Consider the following 26341-nt stretch of genomic DNA (forward strand, 5'->3'; position numbering starts at 1 on the left):
GAAGCTCTCAGGGGCTACATTTCAATGGTGGGCAGGGAAGGAGGGAGGAGACAAAAATGCTATCATATTTGGAAGCTCTTCTGCCAGTAATTAAGCCTTAGGAGAGAGATTTCAACCTTTTAGAACAGGGTAAAACCGCACAAAACAAAAGTGGCAGGGTTAAGGGATATCTGGGGAACCCGGGAGGGCTGGGACCACAGGAGGATTTAAATTGGTACCTGGACCTGAATTTCTGCGTCCCTGCTTTAGGATCTGGGATATACTGCAGCATTTTGGTGCATGCCCTACTTGTAATCGCCAATTGTTAATCTTCCATCGTATTTACAGACAAAAGCCAAGCAGCATTTTATGACCGGCAAACTAGTTTTCCTTTACAAGTTCAACTGTAAAACTGAATTGCAATGGTATGAAGAACATTACTTTGCTTTTGATATCACACAGTTACCTCCAATGTTTAGGTCAGGGGTGAGACTACAATTCCCATTATCCCCCACCATTGGCTATGCTGGCTCGGACTGAAAGGAGTTGCAGGATAGCTGGAGGGCTGTAGGTTGCCTCCCCGCAATTTAGATATTCCAGTATTTAGAGTTTATGTGTTCTGCACATAGGGAAAAGAGATTACTTTTGTCCTGCTAAGATTTTCACCGGTCTCCATCTGTTGAAAGCAAGGCAAAAATATGCCTACAGAGAAAGTGTGCTAGCAACATGATCTTAAACAAATAATGAGTAAAATTGTGTAAATAGATTTGCTTCTCTTTAATTTCATTTCAGTGTTGAAATTTACAGTGGTTTCTGATACAGAGCAGTTGTCCTCTGCACACCCCTGTAGGTGGTTCAGGGAGGACAAATTCACAATTCATACAAAAGTTAAAGTTTACAAATTTTTGGCAATTCATCTGAGTAACCCGTTTTCTCCTATTGCCATTGCCCAACCATTGAAAAAAAACAATTATACAATAATTTACATTGAAATGTTTTTCCAAAGTGCTTAATAGACTATCTTCAGGAAGATTTACAATTGGGCCTGTACAATTATTTACAGGTAGTACTTCTGTAGCACTTGTTACTTCAATATGGCTTTTGGAAAGTGCTTTATACATAGCCAGTGGTGGCAATACTTATTTTATTAAAGGGTTACAGGTAACCAGTAACTATTAAAAGTTGAATTGTTGTAGACAGAATGTATGAAAATGGTTTGTGAACTTGTTCCACGTATCTTCATTTTTCCAGGATGGGAAAGAATCCGTCAGCCACTGGTCTGGCTACCATCCAAGAAGTGTAGAACACAAGAAGACTAGAAGGTAATTACTGGCTGAGTACTCAAGATAAGTCATCATCTGTGCTTACAACTGATATCTGTTTAGAGGAGAGAAAGTTGGTTAGTGACAATGTCATTTGCTCCATCTCATGCAGCGAAGTTCTACCTTAAGCAACTATATGAACTCAAGATTGTCCTTGCCATCTAGTTTATCCATCCAGCATTCATACACATTTATCCTATTTTACTTTCTCTACAGAACAGCATAGCCTACTAGCAAGTACCTGCTCAAACTGAAGTTAAATACAGTTTTATCCTTCCAATGAGATGATATAAGTATTTAGCTGTCACCTCCCATAATGCAATGGACTGAGGACTTAATGTTATCAACATTTGAAAAGGTGTTATCTAGGTGCGACTAGCGAGTGGATAAGTACATGGATATTTGGTCTGCTTTTCTTGAAACCTATGCAGCTCTCCCTCCATTTTTTTTAATGAAAGGTATATCTGACAGAAATAATGATATTCCTATATATGTAACGTTTCTTTGTTTTTCTTTCTCACGATTTATGATTTGTTGTGTTTGGTTAATATTCACAATAAAAACTGGGGGGGGTTTAAATATAGTTTTGTGTAAGCTGCTATTTTTAACCTCAAATGTGTCTTAACTACTTGCACTAAAGCCTTGACCTGGAGAGCATTTCTATGTAGTTACGCCATAGAAGCTAGCCCAGGATTTAATACTTCTCATGGTCTCTGTGCATCACACATATGGGCTCTGCCTTTATTAACCAGGACAGAGAATCTTAAGATTTGTATCCCTGGAATCAAGTCACAACAGTTGTTGAGGATCATTTAAGTCCTTACATCTGACCCTCTAGATCAGTGGTTTTTAACCTTTTTTGAGTCACGGACCCCTTTGAAAATCTGGTGAAAGCTATGGACCCCCTCCCTAGAAAAATGCACATAAGCACATAAACACAACTTTGCATGCAATGAATATGACTTTCTAGAAACCCTTCTTGAATTTCATCATCAAGAACCGTCTGCTGCAGCTCTATTAGTCTGTCAGAAGCTATAAGTAGCCAGCCACTAAGGGTTCACTTACTGCTGGATATGTATGTCCCACTGAACTGCTGTGTCTTCCAATGTCTATAGAGAGGTCCTCTTCTGTTGTTTTCAAGTACACTGGATTGTCAAAATTCATGCTTTTCATGTTCTTGTGTTGCCAGTTACGCCACATGAAGTAGCTACCTGCAGCCGCCATCGCCAATAATACTAAAAGAAATTGGGAGGTTACCCATTTGCTGGAATGAACCAGATCAGCTAAAAAGTCTTTTGTGGTACGTTTAACCCAGCCATCATTAGTATTTTCTCCAACAGAATTTAAACCAGGAAGGAAGGGAGGTACATTGGAAATATTGTCTCTGATTTATACTTACATACAGGAAGAATAGCCCATGCTGCTGAAGAACTTTTGGAAGAAGCCAGCTCTTCCGTCACTGGACTGCTCTGATTTTGTCCTAGGGAGAGAAGGCTATAGTTTAAAATCCATTTTATTTACTGCCAAGTACAGCCTGAGAAAGGGTTAAAAGGCTTTGATAACAACCCCAGTAAGGCAGAAAATGGACTGGACTTCAGCCATTTATCAACAATTTCCACTCAAAGTTGCAAGCACATTACCACCTATTGTTATGGAACATTGGCCAGTGTATCATGGAATACCAGTTCCTATCAACACACTGGCAGAGAAGCTTTGCTTGCCACAGTCAGAACAGAGATTCTATAGTTCACAGCAGGGATGGATCAACTTTGTAAGATCTCCATGGTACAGTTTGAACTGAAGAGGACAATCTGAAGCTTAAGCCAGAGAACATGAAGTTAGTTGGGAATTCTGCTCATCTAGCAGTAAATATTCAGTTTATTTGACAGAGTTGCACTCTCTTCCAGAGCCTGCAGCATAGGAGTATAGTCTGTAACTCTGAAGACTTATTCCTGGATGGCTAAATACAACATCAGCTTTTGGCTAGTATACCATTGCATCCTTTTCCTTGACAAGTTAGTCAAAATAAAATTCAGCCACACCTTCTCTCCAGATCACTGTAATTTACTCAGTGGAGCTGCCTTTGAAGAAAGTGCATTATTGGAATTTTATTTTGATCTGCCAGCTCTGGTTAACATTATGGCAGGCCCAATTGAGGATTCTGAACTATCTGCACTGGTTACTAATTTTTGAACTCAAAAGTATTGTGTTGACTTTTTAAAGCCTACAGGACAAGAGTATTTTGCGAATGGCCTTCAACCATTCAAAACTGCTCAACCCTTAAGATCATCTACCAGTTCCTTGCCCCATGTCCCTCTGCCATTGGAAGTCTAGCAATGAACACAAGGGACAGCACATTTTATATGGAGGTGCTGCCAATATATTTAACCATCATATCCAGGGAGATTTGTCTTGACTGATCAAGTACTTTTGGCTTTTGACAAGTGCCTAGGACTTCTCTTCTCACAACAGCTTGTTGCTGCATTTTGAGCTGGATTTTATTGCTGCATTTATTTTGTCGTGAATGCAATAAAACTTTATAAAACAGAACGTTATGTTGCTTTGAATATTTTACATAGGCAGTTAAAGAATTGCAAACAATTTTTACAGGTTGGGAGTGTTGACTTGGGTCATCCTTACCTATGCAGTTTTTGCTTAAGTAACTAAGTTCTTTGCTAAATCAGACCAAGGTCCAGCTAGCTCAGTGATCCTTGACAAATAAACTCAGTTTTCAGGGTCTGTCAAAAAAAGACCTTTGCCTATTGCTGACTGAGAGCTTTGAGCTTTGTATTAGTTTATCTTGCATTAGGACCAATACCTCCAGAAAGTGGTCCCGGTGTTTTTTCTGTTCTGCTGCTCTCTTTTGCCTCAGTGTAAGCCACAGAAGTTCCTGTACCTGAAATTATAGATCAATAACTTTGGGTTCTTGCTTTGTGGAGGTGGTACACCCACAGCAGATGAGCATGAGCATGCATGTCTAGTTAGTTTTGGCTTGCAAGATATTAGATTTATTGTGCTATGAAGCAGCAACCAGCAGTTAAGGATGCCATCAGCTCTTATATGGCTAGACTTAGTTCAGGGTCTATCCATCCAGGCCTTGAGCACTTCTTAGCAGTTTCAATGTTTAAATAAAGTTGAAGCATCACGTATAGCTTAAAACCTATTCTGGAAAATAAAGCCATGGCTGAAGTATGAGATAAGTACACTTAAACATTACATGGAATAGTGGGATGCAAGATAGTTTTGGATCAAGCTGCAGGAGCACCACCACAGACAGAACAGAATACTTAGAACGTTGAATATTTAGCACTCTAGCAAAAGATGCTATAGGAGGTTTATATATTAGTGTGCTTTTACATTCTAGCTAGCATACCCATCTAGAACTATGGAACCCAAAATTTTGGACTTGTATTTATCTAGAACTCTAATTATTCCCTCTAAGTTAGGATTGTTATAGTCATATTGCAGATGGGAGACTGAGAGAGACAGCCATTTGTCCAATTTTACCTAGCAGGTTTATGGCAGAGACATTTAATATGGCCCACATCAGTATACATTGCTTATTATCATTTTAGGTTAATGTTTGATTGTTAATGTATATGAATTATAGCATGCAATATCCGTGCGTATGTAGAAGCCAGGCAGTCAGAATGCTATTTAATGGCCAAACACATTTGCACGAGATGGCAAAGCATAGACTTGGAATTTGCTTTTCAGCACACCTAACCAAATAAGAGAGAGTGAAGTGCATGAGACTATACCTCTACATCTTAAACCATTATCTTGCAATGTGTCTCCATCAGGGCAAGTGCAAGTATACTTTGGAGAATGGTCGTTTATCTGGGGAGCAGGCAGACACAAATATTCACAGCCTCCATTTGTCATTTTCTCTTCTTCACACCAGTTCTTTCCTGTGGGTAGAAGTTTTCAGAGGTGTCAGCTAATATTGGAAATTAGAAATTCTATCAAGGTAGCAAAGACTGGTCAATTTACTAGATGAAGCTATTACAACAACTGGCTTGTTGCCAAGGATGCACCCAATGTGTATTGGCTTTCCACCTTAGGACTGTTCTTGAAGACACTCCTGAGAATGAAGCACCCCTCCCAGGGCATGCCTTAGTCGAGAAGAGTACTGCCCCATCTTTCTAGCATAGGATGCCATTTGCCCCCTCTACACTTGCCAGCAAGCGTAAGCTATCTTAATGGACCAAAAGCAGGAACACCAGGTCAGAAAACAGAGATTGAAGCCTTCAGAGAGTTTAGGCATTCTACCTTCATCTCAGCTGCATTCTGCAACCCAACCCCCTTTTTTATCTATTGAGATTCTGCTGCCCTACACCCCCCCACTGCTGTTACCTGTTTGTTGTACAAGTGCATGATACACAATGATGTCCCGAGCATCATACAGGTTGTTTACTAATGTTTCCAGTTCAGCTCCTGTAAACTTATTTGCACCATACACCGCTTCATTTTCCCCATCAGTCCAGTAAACAGTGTCCTAGGAACCAAGTTGATAATAGTTTCAGACTGCAGAATTATTCCTTGAATTGCTGATGTCTGAGTATGTTAATGAATGCTGAGGAGCACTTGGCCTAGGCCGTGTGTTCTATCCAATCCTAGTAGTGAGTCACAAGGAGCAACATTTACTACTTACTGACAATTTAATTGGCTGCCCTTCTGGCCAAGCTCACAGATCATTAAGCTCTATAGCAATTCTGCAGAAAAGTGAGCCTGCTACCACTCTAAAAACCATTGCGACCACTACAAACCCCACTGGGAGCATCAATTCTTACCTCAAATATTGCTAGAGCAAATGGATGAGCAAGGAATTCATGGGAGTCCAACACAATCCTACGATCTTGCCCATTCATGTCCACACTGCACATCTTATGCAGCTTAGAATCAACCCAGTAAAGACGCTTCTTTACATGATCTAAAGAGAAACACACTTCAGCACTTAGGCTATAGCCATGTTTTGGCAAGAGTTTGCCTGCTTGCTTTAATGCACTTTAAGCCTGGATATCTAGGGAAGCTTTGTAGTAGTGTCCTTGGCTATGTAATGGGTAATGAGGACCCCTCACAAAACGCAGATCACAAGAACTCTGTAATTACCAAAGCAGATGGCAATGATCATTGAGAAGCCATAGAGGCATGTCAAATATCCCAAAGCTGGATATTGATTGGGGGTGGGGAAGGACGTGAGTAGTATCATCTTGTGGCCCAACATTTCATCTCAGAAGGTCACTTGCCTTCATACCCTTAAGGCACTAATCCCAATTAAACCAGTAACTTCAAGAATTCCTTAAGTAAGGAATTCCAAAGTGGTATGAAGAACATTAATATACCTAGTGCAATCCCATTGGGCCTCTCAATATCTGTTGTCACAAGTTGCTGCCTGCCAAGTCCATTCATCCCTGATTTTTCAATTTTGGCTGGTTCACCCCAATCAGACCAATACATGAAGCTGTAAGAGAAACCAGGTAAGAGCTGTCATAAGTCTACTCTGCTAATAGTTTTGCTTCTACTGCCTCATTTTATGTTTCCTCCTCAGTTGCACAACTATAGCTTTTGTTTGTGTGTTCTGCCTTAAACTCTGGCATATCTGCTATTGACAAGTTGCCTGAACGTAGCACCATGGGCCAATTTTTTGCATTGTGTTATTAAAGCTTGGTGCACCAAGTGCCATCTGCACCATTTTGATCAACGAATTTCAGATCTCTTCCCTGGAGGCTAATCTGTTACAGAAACATAATGCATTGGTGCATTATGTTTTGTCACTGGAAAGATAGAGAGCCTTTTCTGCCCCATAGCTATTAATAGAGACAGTCAAGTAGCTGAAAACATCATTGGCAGCTATTCCAATATTAGTTACTAGAATTAGTTACTATGCTTTTCTTGCCTATGTAGGTGTTGTGCTGCTATGCAAGTAAGTTTGTGAAGCAAGATGGCCCTCATTTTAGGGTTTCTGGGCTATGCAGTCATCAGCTGCCCCTCCCAAAAGGGACCCTTGGTAATCTTCCCTTAAATGCTATGAGTTAAATCTCTCACTACTTTAAGTGCTAATCTAATTCCAGCACTACTGCATCTTGTCCCTACTATAGAAGCTTGAAGATACTTGAGATCAATGTTCAGATGTTCACATGCTTCCATGCATGGAAGCATGTGAACATGTTACTTACCCAGATAGTGGATCTACAGCAATTGAGGCTGGCTCTCTTAAGTCAGTGTTAAACAGTTCTTTCCTCTTAGTACCATCAAGGCTAGCCACAGATATGGACTTGAGAGAAGAGTCAGTCCAGTAGATGTTCTTGTAAATCCAGTCAACAGAGATTCCTGCAGGGTTCTGCACATTGTTTACAATCCGGTGGTGCTCCACTGGTTTGTTACTAGATGTAATTGAGGCACTGGGAAGGAAGTTTTCATTAAATGCAGTCTCCAGTGGATGTAGCCTTCCACATATAAGCATACTACACAGGCACTGAGAACATATCACATTGGTTCCAAATCAGTCCTGGACTCTGATTTGTCCAGAAATTTAGCTTCAGCTACTGCTCAAACTTCCCTATCCTTTAAAGTGACTGGCAATACCAGTAAACCACCCAGAGAGCTTCAGCTATGGGGCAGTATATAAATGTAATAAATAATAATAATATTTAGCGGTCTTCTGTCCCAGGATTGTGCTTGGCACCTATTATGTTTTCTTGCACCAAGTAAAACTCATTTACGCACAAGTTTTAGTTGATGTTTCTTTCCCAAACATCACTAAAACAGTTGGTAGATAGAACAATAGTTGAAACAGGGAAGTATTAAATATTGTTAGCGTCCCATTTTAATGGTGTCCTGTTAAATTGAAAGCCATCTTGAAGTTGGGCACCAGAGTAGCGATCCGAGAACATTGCTAGTGTCCAAGTTTATTTCTAATATTTATACCCCACTATTTCCCCCCTCCTGCAAGTAACCCAAGGCAGCTCCCATGGTCCACCTCCTCTCCATTTATCCTCACAACAATCCTGGTAGGTAAGTTAAGCTGAGAGTCACTGACTGGCCCATGAGCTTCATATGGTCACATGGGGACTAGAAGCCAGATCTCCAAAGTCCCAACTCAACACTCTAATCACTACACCACACTGGCTCTCTTTATTGGCTCTTAGTTGCTAGCAATCCTTGACAAGTATGTCATTAAGGAATGAAAGCATTACCTTCTCTACCTGCAGCTGTACAGCTATGGAAGTGTGTTGTGTGAACTGTGTAGCCTATGTTGGGCTGTTCATTACCCATGACTGAACCAACGAAGTGGGTGCAAAACATACGCTGTCCCCAAAATAAGCCATATTCCCTTAAGGAGATGATGGACAATATGTACCAGATTTCCAAAAAAAAAGTGCTAGAGGTGTTAATAACCTTTAGGTAGGTGCCAAGCAACTTCAAGTTTCATTACTCATTTGGGAACAGCTTACAAAATCCATTTACCTGAGGATAGCATTTGGCCCAACGTCAGCCCAGAAGATTGTGTGCTCAGCCATGTCAGCATCCAGGGCAACAACATTTCTCAGGTCTCCTATCAGCTGTGTATAGTCCTGCCTTTCTAGGGCAAAATGCCTGATGCTCCAGCGATTAGTAAAAAACAGACTGGGTTCTCCTCCTGCAAGAATAGATTAGTGTAAAGCTACCAGATGAAGCACTGGATATCACACCGTAAAGCCAGATGCTGAGAGGATAGCTCTACTATGAACACATATGGGAGGCAAATCCCTTAAACATCAGCAGTCCTTATTTCTGAGTGAGCTTACTCACTGTATACCCCAATTGAGGCTCTGCTCTGCCATCCAAGTGTTTAGGTTCCCTCAATGGAATTCCGTATTTCAGGAATCCAAGGGCCATTTCAGAGACCATCAGAGCAACACACCAAGATGTTAATTACAAGGTGCCCAACTCTTTAAGACTTAAGGCTCAACGGCCAGTCTAAGACGTGATGGCAATGAGTTTTGTATCTTCCACTGGCAGAATCTGGACAAATGAGAGCGATACTTGCTTTACTCCAGCACCATCCAAGTTACTTACCAACTGCTTTGCATACTCCAGTTTGTGGATCCATTCGGTAGCCACGGCTGCATTCACATTTGTAGCCCAGTTTTGTATTGATGCAGATCTGACTGCAGATACCAGGATTCTGACATTCATCAATGTCTAGAAGAGAAAAGGTATTTACTATTGCACCCCAATATGAAGTCAAGTTTCAGCAGCACCCTCAAGTACAGCAAGTTTACCTCCACATGTTTTTCTGTCTATCAACTCAAAGCCAGCAGGACAATCACATTCGTAGCCTATAACCATGTCTTTGCAGATATGAGAGCAGCCTCCATTGTTCACCAAGCATTCATTTATGTCTGGAAGAGAGAAGAATGAGAAATGCCACTCAATCTTTTCAGAATTATTGTGTGTGCTTGGAAACACAGTTGACAGAGGTACTGTACAGACATTTGCAATGGAAGGGGAGCTGGAGACAGTTTCTGGATTAGAATATGGCCATGTAGAGAGTGCTGCATGTCTGCATAAGTCTGGGAATTGCTTTACTTGTGACAGCCAGGTCACAAGCATTTTACCTTGTTGGCTTCAAAATTGATGCAGAAGCTGTGTTGCTGCTTAATGCTATAGTTAAGAGCTCCCACCTTGAGTGGAAACTTACACGAGAGTTTAACTGCTAGAAAAAAACCTAAGTTGCAAGCTACTTAACAATGTGGTCCATAGTGACAACAATCCAATCTGCTTTGACTACAACTTACTGCATTCTGTGAGAGGTTCATCACTCCAGTCTCTGCAGTCCTGTTTCTCGTTGCATACCTTGTTGGAATCTATGCATTCCCCACTCCTGCATCTGAATTTCCCAGGTCCAGTACACTGATTAGCTGAAGATTGGAGTGAAGAGGGACGCAATATTAAAGGAATGGCTCTGTTCCCAGCTCAAAATGTTCTGTGACTTAGCTGTTATTGGTGCCAGTTTTATGGATTGAGTAATATTTTTTTCATCTTCATTAGGAAGGCTGAAACATTGAGGGGCAATGATATCAAAGTCCCACAGGGGAATGTGTCAAGAGCAAAGCCTCATCCCAATGCCACCCCTCCAGCAAAACCTCTAATGGAAGACCTCCAGAGACATCGGGCTCTCTAGGAAACAGCATAAGAAATATGGCCCTTGGGGTTTCAAGTCACTTCATAGCCATATGGTACTACCCAGTTACCTGCTTGACAGTTCACTTCATCAGATCCATCTATGCAGTCCCTCACACCATTACATTGTCTGGTCCCATGTACGCAGTTGCCATCCTCACATCTGAATTGGTCAGGTCTGCATGTCCGAGAAGCTGGGAGAGGAAGACAAAGACAATATTGAAGATCTAAGCTCGGAGCTAATGAATGAGGAGCAACAGCCCACCTTCCATAGGCAACAGTCTGTGACTTACGGCAATTGATCTCATCACTTGCATCCTTGCAGTCAGTGTCCCCATCGCAACGCCACTTCTTGTGAAAACATTCATCTCCCGAGTCACACGGCATCTCACCCTCGACACATTTCACAGTACGGACAGGTTGGCGACCACATTGCTCTGGAGATTCATCTGACCAGTCAGTACAGTCGGCTTCACCATCACAAACCCAGTTCCCTGGGATACAGGTGTCACTTTCACTTTTGCACTGGAACTCACCTACTCTACAAGTAGGTGCTGTACAGCCTACCTCATCACTACTATCGCTGCAGTCTTCTTGCCCATTGCAGGCAAAGTCTTTTGAGATGCACTGCCCATTGGCACATGTGAAATCTTCTGGACTACAAGTTACATTGGCTAAGGGAAGACACAGAACAATTAGATTTACCAAGTAGAAACCAAAAAATGTGAACAACCTATTGCAATACTACACTGACCGGCTTAATTTCGCTACCAAGTTCACAGCAGTACATGGTTTGATTCATGTCCATGAACACTTAACTAAACTGTCATTTAATGTAGCACCTAAATTAGGCTGGGTTTTGGTGCTGTAGAAGAGTTATAAAGGCAGCACTTTGAAATTTAAGTATTTGGTATTTAATCGTCTGGAATCTAGTTAGATTCAATTTAAAAGCTACAGGAAAAACTGCTGCCTAATGAAAGAAAGCACCTAGGTAGATCATTTCACTGTAGTCTTGCAGCTTCTATCTATACTTGCGATTTGTTTTTAATTTTTTTAATGTAATAAATATTTTGTACTCATATTTGTTGAACACATATTTGTCAACATAGCAACCTAGCCGCAACTGCTGGTGCCATTTATGTTGTTTTCCTTAACTCTGTTGCTTTCTATCTATACAGTGACAATTTCTGCTTGTAGAAAGTTTGCCATTCCATAGAACGTTAGACAGGCAGGCTTTACAGTTCATATAATATTGCCTTTTACTGGTATTTGTAAAGGCCCAAAGTATCAAGCATCCTGTATTAATCATTAAAGTTTGAGGTTCGCAGTACACCTAGTTGAGTTCCCATCGCATTCTCAGAAACATTGATGGGGAATTTGCTATTAGTCCCATTTAATTCAACAGACCAGAAGACTGTTGATAGAAATACAGCCCAACTGGATATCTGAAATCTGAGTGCCAACTAAAGTAGTATTTTGTTATGGCTAATATCCCGTGCACACTAATGTGGCTGGATGCTTCCCAATTCACATGTCTGTTGCTGAATGTGATGTAACCTAGGTGGCCAAGTCACCCCCATTCCATCCTAAGCAAGTCTGGCTTACCACAATTATCTTCGTCTTCACCATCACCACAGTCATCTTCACCATCACATTTCCAGGTCACTGGGATACACCGATTTGTTCGAGGACCACAACTCATTTCACCTACTCCACAATTTCTTTTGTCTATTGAGAAGCGATCAAGAGTTCACTTAGAACCAGCTTCAAGGTCCAAGGGTAAAGCCTTAAGGTTTCTATTCAAGTCAGCTTAGGTAGTAGAGCTTACGCTTTCATGCAGCTTATACTTTCAGTGAAGCAAGGCTAGCCTACGATTTGCTCAGTGATATCTGCTGGTCTACCTTGACAAGTGCCCACCTAGAGTGAAACCATCCTGGCCACCTCTCTCCCCCTTCTTCATATTAGCCAATGTGTTGTTCAGGAAGACTTTTTTGAAGGTTACTGGAAGAAAAAGGTCATTTCCCTAATGCTCTATGAATTTGGCTAGCTGTTTCAATATTTGTGATTGCGTTTTACATATTTAAACCAACTCTAGAGTCCATTCAAGCTCTGTTTAAATATATAAAGCAGGGTATAGATTCTGAAAGTGAATACCCTTTAAAATTCAGCAATTGCTTATGCCAAGTTATTTGGTCATAATATATGTTTAGTGGCCATTTTACAACATTATCACAAACAAGTTTTTAGTTCACTACACTAATATAACTCTCACCTGTAAGTCCAACAGCCAGCCCACCTGGTGCCCTCCAGATATTTTGGACTTCATCTTCCATCAACAACAGCCAGTATGGCCAAGAACCTTGAGAGCTGTAGTCCAAAACATGTAGAGGGCCCCAGGTTGGAAAAGATCACCCTAGTCTTAAATTGAAAGTAGACAAAGACTTGATTACAGGCCATCCAGAGAACACAGACATGTTTCTGAAATCAATCCCACCTAACCTATCTCCTCCCCAATTGCTGCCTTAATATTTAGGAGCGTATATTTATCAGCTGTATGCCAAAAGTAAGCACAGTGTGCCATGTGCACAGCCCTTTCACTTGCTTCAGTTTTATGGATGGCATTAGAGCTGCCTTGCAACAGAAGAGCAAGCCTACTCACAGCATAGTTCAGAACGTTCGTCAGAACCATCTTCACAGTCAGTATCCCCATCACAGTGCCATCTGTTTGGTATACACTGACCATTCTGGCACACAAAATCTGATGGAGAACATGTCTTCTTCACTGCAAAGATGAAGAATTGCATTGAATTACAGGAGCAACTCAGTAGCATGTTTCAAGTGCTCTGATTAACAGCTGTCCCCAAAGTTGCCACCCTAGATACTCACAGTAGCAATACATACTTGGTATCACAATGAAATCAAGAGGTCTAACAAAAGTTTGTAGTTTTTCTAAAAAAAAAAGGTGTTAAAACAGCTCTTGTTTTTCAGCAAATCTCTACAGCCAGTTGCATCCTAAAGAGATGTAGAACTAGGTATAGCAGAGCATTGGTTTATTTATTTAATACATTTTTATACCGCCCAATAGCCAAAGCTCTCTGGGCGGTTCACAAAAATTAAAACCATAATAAAACAACCAACAGGTTAAAAGCACAAATACAAAATACAGTATAAAAAGGACAATCAGGATAAAACCACGCAACAAAATTGATATAGGATTAAACTACAGAGTTAAAACAGTAAATTTAAATTGAGTCTTGTTGGATGGAAATGGGAAAACCAAACGGCAGTAAGGATGCAAAATGTACGACCCCCCCCCCCCATTAAACCTCATGTGCAGGTGCTACACTATTTGCATACATGTTTAACTAGGTACATGTTTACTCGACTAAACAGCTTGCGTCATTTCATGCTTTTTGGAGCTGCCTGATGGCAAAATTTATAGCAGTCTTGAGACTCCAGAAAGTTCTAGTTTATATTTCAGCTTCTCTAGCACAGAGAGAATATGGCCAAGTAAATGCTAAAGGACTGACACATCTAATGAATTTGTCAGGGATACTGGCTGTTTGAGCTAGACTTCAAAGCTGAATAGCATCAACCTCCAATAATTTTTTTTTTGAGGTGCACTGTACTAGAAGTTGGTAGAATGCCAGTCATCTTACTGTTTTAAAATGGCAGACCTACTCCATTCTAACACTTCATGAGCAGGTTTCTCTGTCTAAAAATGTCTTCCTACAACAGTTCACTACCAATGGGAACAGAAATCAGGACAGAAGAACCACCTTTCCCAAAGCCTTGCTGGGCTTGCATCAGCAGGGCAGAAGGGAGGAAGGAGTGGTGTTTCTTCTCCCCTCCACTTTTACCTATGATTCCCTTGCCATTTGTTGCAATGGGAAGGCATTTATTTATTGACTGATTTATATCCCATTTATATCCCACTTTTTTTCCTCCAAGGAACCTGAGGCACATAATCCTCCTCCTCTCCATTTTATCCTCAAAACAACAACCCTCTGAGGTAGGTTGGGCTGAGAGTCTGCGACTGGTCCAAAATCATCCAGTGAGCTTCCATGGCTGAGTGGGGACTAGAACCCAGATCTCGAGAGTCCCAGGCCAACACTATAACCAGTACACCATATTGTCTCTCAGCAAGAATGTTTTGGGTGGATGGGTAGTTCTTGTGGATCTAAGCTTTCCCCCAATCCACCCCCACATGCTCATGTGAACACCCTCTTTTTGCTTTACCAAAAGACAAGCAGAGACCACGAAGAGTTTCCACAACAGTTGTGAAGGTTTCTTTTGAGGTTGGATCTCCCAACCCACCCTTGGAGGGGAATGGTTTTTGGGATGACTTGGGAGATCACAGGACTGCAGCCTAAAAGATGCTAATACACTTTGCTCCTTCAAGTTGTTTGTCAATATATCAGAAGTTTATTGAATGTACAAATTACTGCCTTTTTCCTTTGGTAAGGAGTTATGGTATTTCTTTGGTAAGGAGTTACAGCATATCCCAGGTCACATTGTTCTATTGCAATTGCATGAAGCACAGTTCTGAACTTCTGATCATTGACCTTAAATACTGTGAAACTCCATAGATGGCCATTGACAAAACCAGTAGCCCAACCCAAGATACAGATTATTAATAACTTTCTCACACTCCTTTTATATGGGTGGACGCTTTGATAAGCTTGTTAAGAGCTGGAATCCATTATTGCAATCATTTTGTTCTCCATGGCTTGCTGTCAGCTAAATAAACTCAGACAGAGCATGTCGGAGGCATGCTGAAGTATTTGCCAGCTACTTTAGTACCTAGAAACTTGTTCAGTGACCATGTAAGTCCTTACCGCAGGATAGTTCATCACTGCCATCAGAACAGTCTTCATCCCCATCACACTTCCACACCAGAGTTATGCAGCGGCCATTATGACACTGGAACTGAGATTCATCACATGTTACTCTTGTACCTTGAATTGAGAAATAAGCTGCAGTTAGATGTAAGAAATAAGCTGCAGTTAGATGTAGTGTAACAGGCACATCAGATGCATCTTTCACCTTGACAAGGCATGTTTATATCTAGTGTCAGGACTTGACATTACTGTCCTCTGGTAATTTAAACTGTCATAGGAAGCTTTTTCTAGTCATGCTGAAGTGATGATTCAATGTTCCTTTCTAACGAACAACTCTCGGTTCAAGCCATATCACTCTTTTGGAAAACAATTAGCTTTGATTCATTCAGTGCCTGGCCTTGAAATGGTGAGAAGAAACCAACAAAGCCAAAGTTACTCATGTATACAAATCATTAGGGACGGTGTTGGAGCAAGCAGGCCCCACTGGGTAGCAGTCTTGCCATTCAGTATTACTTAGCCACTGCCTCAATGGTCATTTGTATGGCCTTCTCATTTTAGTAAAGCCCTCTTACATTTGGCTACTCACTTATCTTTCAGCAGTGTTGTATGATACAGAACCACAGGCAGGTAAAGGTGTTACATAAAAAAATTCTAGACTAAGTTAACTTGCCTGTTAAGGTTTCAGCCTATCAAGCAAATGTCTTTATACAGCTCCTGTCTCTATAGAGCTGAACAAAGAAACTTAACTGAGTCTTCAAAGCTGGGATAGGTTAGTGGCAAGTATGGAGAGGCAAGGCTGATACCATCTTGGAAAGGCTTGGCAAATGTGCCTCTGGAGAAGAGGGAGATGGTGTTTGAGAACAGCTCAACATTGGAGGGGACATGCACGTAGGAACAGAACAGGGATTGGATTCAATAGCTGGTGAAGCTAAAGGGCAGAGAAAGCAGAAGGCAGGGTAATATTGCTCCTAGTTAGGTTTTACTTTTGAAGTGAGTTATGGAATACCAGTATGCCAGATGAGCTACACAACTCAGAGCTTGTGGTGTATGCAGTATTGCACTGGGAGTTGATGAACTGTACGTGCATGCGCTTGCACACACATGCACACACTAGAAGTCAGTAGAGTTTTGAAATCAGTGGAGAAAGAGGTTCATCTCATGAACCAAGACTTTAGTTGGCTATATGTTTTGATGGGCTCTGAGACATGTCCTTGTTAGGCACACATTTATAACACCATTAGTTCATCAGTTCCCAAATGCTAGATGAGAATAAAAAGGGTTGTATCCCATCATGGCTTTGTTTTACTGGAAAACACTTCTATTTGCACAAATTGGGACACCCAATTTTCACTGTTCCCTCCTACCTACTGCAGCCCACTGTGCCATACTGCATACTGTTTGAAAGTCCCCAGCCCTCAAGAGCAACTTTTGGGGGCAACGAGAGCTTTAAGTGGCTGAGATAGATCAATGAAAATCAGTTGCCTTGCTTTGTATGAGGATTGCTTACACAAAGGCAAAGTCACCATTGGATACAACCTAACACTCCTTCTTCCTGGCCAATAGTGTAGAAAATTGGGCAATCAAGAATCCAACAACAGAAGTAGTCAGGTTTTAGTATTAAGCAGGAGGAAAATTTTAGCTAGCTCATGCTGCTGAAAACTTAGCTCAGTTGTATTACTCAGGTTAACCAGAAATGTTCGGAAGCAAGAGGTCACTGAAAGCCGCTTCTACTATAGCAAACAGCCACATCCCCAGAATATGTGATCTTGCCTTAGCTCCTGAAAGCCTGTGTACAGCCTCTAGAATGCAGCACTGCTCTAGAGCTGCTTCCGCTGATGTGAACTGCGTGAGCAACTTGCATTTCTGGATAACACACATTTTTCAAATGCTCACATAACTTGCATAACATGCTCCTCGTTCTGCAGATTGGACAGGGATATTTCCTCCATTGATAAGAGTTAAATGCTCTAAACCAGCGGTGGGCAGAAAGTACATCTCCAGATGTTTTGTACTTCGATAGCTAGCATTCCTAACCATTGACCATGCTTACAGGGGCTTCTGCGAGTTGGTCCAAAACATCTGGAGATCTACCTTTGGCCTATCCTGGCTCTAAAGGAACCAACTTGTGCACAGTCTCCAGAATGCAGACTGAACGCTTCATGCAAGGATACTTTAGAAAAGAACCCCAAACTCAGTCTTCATAGCATAACACTGACTTAAATTAGGTCGGCATGTTAAGACATTAGCTGCAATGACATCCCCCTATTCCATGTCCCTCTTCTAGGAAGACATGGCTCATGCTGTACAAAGACATGGAAAAGGCACATTGCAGCAAGCATGGAGTACTCATGTTAACAGAACAAGAATGAACAGCCACCATCTACAAGTTTACAATAATAAAATATGACAGGTAGCACATGCCTGTTATCCAGGTTACAACTGCATAACATGTGGTAGTTTGCTCACCTGTTGGTTGCCACATGGCCAAAAGTTACTATCTTTTGTTTTAAATCAAAATCTGTCACACTGACCATAAGTAGTGGCTACTCAGCCATATACAGGAACATAGAAAGCGACTGCCCAGCCCAAATATATAGAGCAAAATTTCTGACCTTGCATGTATGATTTGTTTTAGCATTGCTTTTATTGTGCTTGTTGTAACCATTGGTTGAAACAATAAAGCTTTAGTACTACTACTGTCCGGCCATCGGTCCATCTAGCGCAATATTATCGACGCAAACTGGCAGCACCTCTCCAGAGTTTCAGCCCTACCTGAAGATGCGAGGGATCAAACCTGAGACCTTCTGCATGCAAAGAATGGCCTCTGCCACTGAGCTATGCCCCTTCCCCAATGAAATTTATTATAACAGGTCAATGGGCTTCATTCCCCAAGGTGTGGAATAGCTTGCTTCTGCTCAGTCATTACCTATCTAGCAGGGGCAGAGAAAGGGCCAACTAACATTTAAGGGAACTAAAAGCAGACATGCCTTACTGCACAGTATTCTAAGCTTCAACTTGTTGCTCCCAGGAAGTGAGTAATTATGTTCCACCTCACAGCACTTACTCACTCCTCACTCCCCCATTAAGCTGATCCAACAATACATTTGCTGCAGTACATGCAGTCAGGCTCATCTGTCTAGAGTCACACTGAAACAGGATATGGGCATTTTTAAAGGCTAAGGAAGTGTGGCATGATGCAAGGCTCTCCTAATTTGTTGCATCATTTAGATGTTTACTTTTGCCACCTCAAGGTTGGCAGAGCACATTTATTTTTAGTCCTCAGTAAAAAGAGCAAGTGCTGTTCCTGACAGAGCTCCAGTGTAAGATTCTGCGGGAGCTTAAGATCCGTCATTATTTCCAGACATTTCACATATCTAGTCTTTCTAGAAAAGTGTTATTACATAGTTTGTAGAAATCAATTTGGTGAAGGCTGGGTAACAATAATACTTTGTCCTAAGTTATAAAGGAAAATATTTCATAATCCAAAGCAGTCCTCGGAAAAAAGATATTTTTCCAGTTTTTTTCCTAGGCCTTCACATCTCTAGTCCCTCTTCCCAATTTGACAAGCATTAACTAGAATGATTAACATTTGAAGATAAGGTGTAGGCCCAAGATTAAACGGAAACTTTTGAAGTACCATTATTTCCGAGACTGACGTTGTGAATTATCTCATGATCTACTTTGCCAGAGTACCACTGAAGTTTATTGGAAGTTATGAACCAGTATCTCAGGTTTCTAGAATTATTTCCATCCCCAAGGGGAAAACCCTATCCTCAACTTAAGCCGGATGTTTCCAAATGCCAGTATTGCGGTACCTTGATTATTCCACAACATGTTAGAGGAAAGACTATCTGAGGACCAGGACAAGAAGGTCTTTTGAAATACCAAGTTATGAGTATATCATACTCACTTCCTAACTGCACAAAGCACTTCTTTAAGAATTGTGGAAATAACAGATATTGGCCAGGTTCAGACGACACTCTGGGCTTTGTGGTTAACTTAACCATTTTCGGCTGTGGTTAATGCTAACCACATGCAGAATGCTTGCAGACAACACTTGTGGTTAAGTTTTCCTTAGTGAGCCTAATCACAATGTGGTTAATGGGGTAGATGGTTAGGGAAAACGTGTGTCAGATGACATTAACCTTAATGCATTCCCTTAACCATTTTGTGGTTAAGCTGCATGGTTTAACATGTTGTCTGAACCAGGCCTTTGAGTCTTCACAACTCCAGAGGGAGACTTTTGCTAATTGCACAAACCCAAATTAACTTTACCATTTCATAGCAGAATGCTCAACTGCTGTAATGAACTAGGATTATGCCAGGTCTAGATGAAGACTATGAGGCGGCTTTAGTTTCTCCCCTCAGAGTAGCTCTTGCAGCCCAGTATAGCTTTGGATAGCAAATACATGGAAGGGATGAGGGCAGAAAAAATGGCATGCCCAGGGCTACCCAGCAAGTGCATGACCAAGCTGGGGTTTGAACTAGACACTTCTAAGCTCATATTTTGTACTATTACTAACTACTAGGACCAACCAAGTCCTGTATTCCACCATCAACCCATGAGTAGGAGCATATGCTTTATGTACTTTTAGCCATAGGTTATACGCCCTTATCAACTTTATGCGCCACTAGTTTACACTGTCACCTTCATACAACTCAAACATCCCACTTAGTATTAGCATAGAGTTGTGGCTGATGCAAGGCTGGGAAACATGTGGCCCTCCAGATGTTAGGTTATAGTTCTTATTGCTCTTGACCATCGGCCATGTTCGCTGGGGCCCAACATCTGGAAGGTTGCAGGCTCCCTACCCTGGCTTAGAGCTAAGTTCGAAGCTAGTTGTCTTACAACTAATCCCCACTGTGGCATCTGAAGGTATCACAATATCTAAGCCTAAGGGTACCTCACTCTGGCCTTACAAGGCCTCCTGCCTTCCCTGGCACTTGTTAAAACCATTGGGGTGGCTAGGGTCACTCCGAAGTGAAGCACTGGCCTAAAGCCAGTGCCATCTTCACTTTCTTAGAATGCCTCTGGGCCTCAGCTGGGGCCTAGAAGCATTCTTAAAAAATGAAGTTGCTGGGTAGCTTCACGCCAGCACTTTGCTCTGCAGAGAGCCCAGAAAGAAAGAAAATGGGACCCCACTATCATGTGGAAAGCTTGGAAGAGCAGTGGAGAGTGATCTTGGGGGGCAAAGGGAGGCAGCAGCAGCAATTATGGTTGGAGGAGAAGAGAGGTGTGTGTGAGAGAGGGAGGGTGAAGGCAGAGGAAATACTGGTTGAAAAAAGATATGCAGTTGGCTGATGATCCATTTTGCCTTCTGTGAAATGGCAATTTCATTGTGATGTGCAGGGATAAATATGTGGTTAGACATTTGAGCTTCAGACTCAATTTCTGCCTTGTACTCAGTTTCTTGGGCATATTGGTTACCCTTTGTGACTACAGCTACGTGATGCTTCCATGGAAGCCATTTTGTGGTGGTGCTCACAGCAGTTTCTTACAAGCCAAACATATATGAAAGAGCAGTTATATTCTGAACCCTTTTTATTCTGTTTAAACTCAAGTTTTGGACAGCAGTGTGCAACAGAATTTCCTCATTAAAAAAACTTTAAGGGAGGCAAGGAGTACCAGCTCCTGGTTTTTGAGGGTCCTTGGGCAAGACACTTTCAGTGGGGGCCCTTCCTCAGTGAGTCTACTTTCTCAAATGCTCTCTCTCCTTATCTTCTTTCATCATTACTACTGCTAATTTAACAGGCAGAGAACCAGTGAGCAAATAAGTAATGGTGTCTACTGCTCATTCTTCTCACCACCACAGTTATTTGAGCCAAAGTAAGGCAGGTAAACAAGCAGGTTGCAATGATGAAGAGGAGGAACAAGTCCAGGAGGTGGTAAGTAAGCCCCTGCTGGGATGTTGGCCCTTGACAGATGCCCAATTGTGCCTACCCTTGATGGCAGTCCTGGAGCCAAGCCCACATTTTAGCAGTTACCTTTGTTAGTTATAATCTAGTATGTAAAAGTAGTGCTATACATTCAGTCTCTGGGTCAAGAAAGTTGTCTGTATAAGCATTTCTGAAATCCTGGCATGTAACTTCAGAACTGAGATGGCCTTTTTAGTATGCTTACTCGAAGGATGCTTAAGACAGGAACCAACATAGTCCAATAAGATTTAGGATATTCCTACCTGTTTATATCTGAAGCCATCCAGGACTTGAGGGCTAAATAAATCAAGTTTCGAATCTTCTTGGTGAGCTCAAAGGGAATCTAGAGACTAGAATTTAGGTTAGAGGCTAAGAGGAACCCTGCTTTCAGGTGCCTGCTCAGCCCGATGAAAAATTAATGGATATACTTTGGCCTAGGGACCAGATAGACTGAATTGGCCCAGATAAATAGAATAGATCACAGCATCAAGTACTTCCAAGTGTAAATCACTGACGTTGAGCTCTGACTGGTGTGGGCCTACTAATAATCAGTCACTTTAAGCCTCTGAGCTGGTTACTCAACATTATCATGAGCTCTAGTCTCTCTCAGTTTTATCTTCAACTACACACACTTCAGATAAGTGGGGCAAGTTTAAGAAAACAACATACTTTCAGGCAGTTGTTTCATAGTTTAACAGGTGAACTATGAAAACTGACAATAACTGCACTGTTTTCCACTGACATAGTCCAGTGGAAAGGGCCCCCACCTTTCCAAGGCCCCCACCTTGAAAACGTTCTGCACTCCTGGTTTAATTAGTCAAACCCTTGTATCCCAAAGTGTTATTTTAGAAAGCCTTGTGCACACACACAGTCTGAAGAGCAAAGCAAGTGCCAATGCCAACCAAAACAATACTCAGCCAGGGACCAAACACACATGCATTGTTCTAAGGCCACACAGTACTCCTAAAACTGTCATTCCTGACTGAGTTACCAAATTTCATGTGAGTTAGCCCCTCGCCCTTCAGTGGCTGTTCTGTCAACACCTAGCACCTCACCTTATCAGAGACAGACATCCATACTTTGATTACACAGGAGTCTTTATGAGTTCATCACCCTCAGCTGGTAGAAGCAAAGTTCTGCAACCCACACAATATCAGGAGCCATCAGGTATCTCCTTCAAACAACAGGGAAGAGGAAAAGAAAGCAGCTCTTTTTCTTCCCCTGACATTAGAAGCGCTCACCTACGGGCAAAAGGCTCCAAGGACTCACCTCTAGAGTTAAGGCACTAATAATAATAACACAGTACTGACCATGGGAAACAAAAGAAAGCCGGTGATGCGGCCAGGCCCTTCTCTCCCATGCACCAATACAAAAGGAGGAGATCTTTACCCAACACAAGGACTTCCCAGTCTCATTCCTGTCAAAGCGGATTTGAAAAGGACCCCCGCCCCAGCCCTGGCCCACATCTTAATGCTGTGAAGCCCAGGCATCTTCCCTCTCCTTTATGATGATTATTACTAGTAAAAATTATAATTGAAGACATTTCATTAGGGGTGCTCTGAAGAAATGAGGCGGCCCAATGCCGTTGGTCCCCCTCCTCGAACGTGTGTGCGTGGCGGGGGGGGGGGACGGACACCGAACCAAAGCAAACGCGTGCTGCTCGGTCCTGCCTCCCCCACCCCACCGTCTGCAGGGCTTTCACCACGCAGGAAAGGCTTCGAAGCACGAGCGTGAGTGGGAGCAAATGGAGCCGCGTCCCTCCTTGTACTCACCGCGCGCTCCTCGGAGGCAAGCCAAGGCGAGCAGGAGCCACAGCCCCCACCAGGAGAACGTGTCCATCGTGCGGCGACGCCGCCTGCCGCTGCTGAGCCTCGCACAACAAGTTCGCAGTATTCAGGGAGGAGGAAAATCCAAGGCGGGGGGGCCGTTCCTCTGCGCGCTCCCCCCCCCTTCTTCCTTTCGCAAAGGCACGAATGCAAACGGCGGCTCGCGTAGTAGTCCCGGCAGGGTGGAGAAAGGGGACACAATGCAGGCGGCCGCGAAGAAGGCAGTTCCAGCAGGCTATATATACATGTACATAAAATAAATAAAACCCAGGAGGCGTCGCGCAGAGCGGACCAGCACGCGTGCGCGCACGTCAACACACACACCCCCGCACACCGGATGGGCCGGTGAGGAAAACCCGAGGAACATGCACGAGGTGGGGAGGGCAGCTCGGCGATGCTCTTATACGAACCGCCTCGCTGCCGTCTCGGTCTGGGCTGCTGCCGGTGTCTCTCCCGGGCGCCTGGGCGGCCTCTGGTTGGCTACGAGCGCCTCCAATCCCAGCCGCCTGCCCTAATTTCCTGATCCAAGCAACCTGCCGCCGCAGCTGTGCGCGCTCCAGACGGCGGCCAGGCGATGCCTTGCATTCGGATGGCGCAACGAGGCCGCCGCCGCCGCCGCTGCCAGGGTCCCCGCCCAGCTGGTGCTGATGAGGCGCGCAGGTGCGCCTCTTCTCTGACCCGCCGCTGCCTCCTGCGCACTGATGAGCCGCTCGCCACTGACCTCTTCGCAGTAAGTGGCGACTTTCCCTACGAGGGAGGAGGCGTGGGGTGGGGCGACCTGATTTTACCCACACGAGACAGCAGTGTGCCAAGTATTGCCGTTCTGGAAATATACACTGAAGGCAAAACAAGCGTCCGACGTTGCTGCCTATGCTTTCAGTTAGTCTCTCTCTCAGGAGAGATCGATCGATCGATATCATGCGTTGTGGAGGGACCTAAACATGTTTGGAGCCTGATGTGTTGAGATTTCTCTGCACTCCCCCACCTTGCGACACACAGGTTTACTCGGAAGTCAGATCTAATCAGACCTGTGGGGTTCTCTCCTGATAAGTATTACTCAGGATTGCTGCTAAAGTGTGCATTTACTTGGAAGTAAGGCCTGTTGAGTTCAGTTGGACTTACTCCCAAGTAAGTGTGCTTAAGATTGTGGACCGACGGCAGAACCTGTGTGCATGTATGTGCTGTCACTTAGTCAATGGGACTTGCTCCCAAGAAGGGGTTCTTTAGGACTACAACCCCAAGCATGTCCACTCAGCTGTTCAATAGAAGTTGCTCCCAGATAATTGTAGCCTTAGAATCAGAGTCTGAAGGCTCTTGGGGTGCAATCCTATGCAGGTTTAGACAGAAAAAAAGTCCTACAACTCCCAGCATCCCCCAGCCAGCCACATATGCTGGGGAATGCTGGGAGTTGTAGGACTTTTTTCTGTCTAAACATTGTGCTTATGGCTTTTTATGTCAAAACATCTTATGCCCATTTACCTGGAATAGACTTGTATAGGATTGTTGTGTTGTACTCTGCAATCCTGTTCAGATTGCTCCAGAATAAATGTCTGGAGGGTCTCTGTGACCTTCATTCTTTAAAGCAGTAGTTACCATCTTTCTGGATTGCAGAAGTTGACACTGATGGATTAAGTGTGCTACTGACATCAACAGACACTTCTCCAGAGTAAATGGTATTATGGAGGGTTACATAGGGTGACCATATGAAAAGGAGGACAGGGCTCCTGTAACTTTAACAGTAATGTAGAAAAGGGAATTTCAGCAACCTGCTTTGGAAACATGGGACTATAATTGTCCCATGTTTCCAAAGCATGGAAGAGAATATTCTAATGTGTTTTTTTTTAGCAACTGGGATACAGGGCAAAAGGCAATAGTTATTGTGGTGGATGTGATCTTGCTCCCAGCCCAAAGATATTATGCAGAAGTAAAATCCCAGCAATTTCAGTGGGATTTTGAATTCACACTGATTCACATTTTACACAGCAACAGTGTCTGCTAGAGCTATACTGGTATTGCAGCTATTTCCCCTAAAATAAACAAGGAATGCTGATTGGCTGCAGTTCACCTAGTACATCTCCACTTCATGTTTAGGGACACATGCCTATCTTTGCACTTAACACGTTTGCTGCCAGAAGCATTGGTGTAACATCAGTCCAGCTGCCACCAACACAGTGCTGTAAGTGTGAGGCATCTCTTACTTCTACATAATGTATCCAAAGAACCCCACAACGTAGGAATGCACACACAAGGATGCTTTGAACTTCTTTTTCTCAAACAGCAGATCCCACATGGCAAACTACTTTTTAAAGTGACAGCAGGGGTGGGGGAATCTCAAGAGCAGTTTACTTAAGGACACAGAGGTCCACTGTTCTGTTCAAAGAAAAAGAAGTAAGAACTCACATTGGGTATTGCTGATGCTCTTAAACACACTGAAAGTAGCTCTTTGGATCTTGGCCAATGTATTTAGGTTGGATTAGAGTGACTGTAGTTCAGCCTTCCCAAAACATGGTGCCGTTCAGTTGTTGTGTACTACAACTCCCAGCATTCCTGACCATTTGCTGGGTCTGATGGGAATTGGAGTCCCAAATATCTGGAAGTTAGTAGGTTGGAGAAGGTTACTGTAGCTGTTCCACTGAAGCCATAAGCAAATCATATTCAATTAACTTCATTGGTAGCAGTCAGACCAATTTAAAATTAACTTTAAGAACATCTGTTTGAATGGCTTGCGAATCACTGCCATGGTTTGTACGTGAAGAAATGCATCTAGCAAAACTGTGCTATAATGGAAACTGGTTGGTTGCCAGAGATCTCCTTGGCTTCTTGCTTGTTTGCTTTCTTTTTTTTTTTTTTTTTTGCATACATGCCACATGCCTTACGCCTTGTGCCTCTCTCACACACAAACACAAACCCTTGTCTTAAAATAATATGCGTTGTGTTTGATAACGGCTATATGTATGTGTATGCTATTCTTTTTCAGAATGTTTTTTATTGGAATTAAATTTCAAAACTGTTTTGTTTTCCCAAGAAAAGGAGATTCCACTGCACACATGTTCTCATGCATGAACATGGTTCTTTTTAGACAGAATCTGACTCGGAACTCTTGACCCTGCTGTTGAAGAAGAAAATTGCTACTTCTGCCTTCCCCTTTATCTACGATTACAGTTAATTGATAATTTTATAAAATGCTATGGAGGGATACTATATTCAAAGCTTTAGCTTGCATTTAAGAGAGAAACATTTTCATTGTACAATTTTAACATTCAATTATAAGACTTACAGCAAGAAGAAA

The 26341-nt window shown here is 42.6% G+C and overlaps 1 protein-coding gene across 1 annotated transcript; it reads right to left on the reverse strand.

Moving 5' to 3' along the window:
- Nucleotides 1–756: 756 nt before the first annotated feature.
- Nucleotides 757–23099, reverse strand: VLDLR (very low density lipoprotein receptor). The gene is made up of 19 exons (XM_063129291.1): nucleotides 22999–23099; nucleotides 15308–15427; nucleotides 13129–13251; nucleotides 12075–12197; nucleotides 10763–11143; nucleotides 10541–10663; nucleotides 10085–10207; nucleotides 9569–9688; nucleotides 9363–9488; nucleotides 8772–8943; nucleotides 7481–7705; nucleotides 6647–6765; nucleotides 6095–6234; nucleotides 5658–5799; nucleotides 5063–5212; nucleotides 4120–4197; nucleotides 2701–2781; nucleotides 2367–2536; nucleotides 757–1356 (listed from the first exon to the last, which is right to left on the reverse strand). The coding sequence occupies exons 1-19, from the start codon at nucleotides 23063–23065 to the stop codon at nucleotides 1321–1323; spliced, it is 2619 nt and encodes an 872-aa protein (XP_062985361.1). The 5' UTR covers nucleotides 23066–23099; the 3' UTR covers nucleotides 757–1320.
- Nucleotides 23100–26341: the final 3242 nt, after the last annotated feature.

This window comes from Elgaria multicarinata, chromosome 6 (genome assembly GCF_023053635.1).
Source record: "Elgaria multicarinata webbii isolate HBS135686 ecotype San Diego chromosome 6, rElgMul1.1.pri, whole genome shotgun sequence".
NCBI lineage: Eukaryota > Metazoa > Chordata > Lepidosauria > Squamata > Anguidae > Elgaria > Elgaria multicarinata.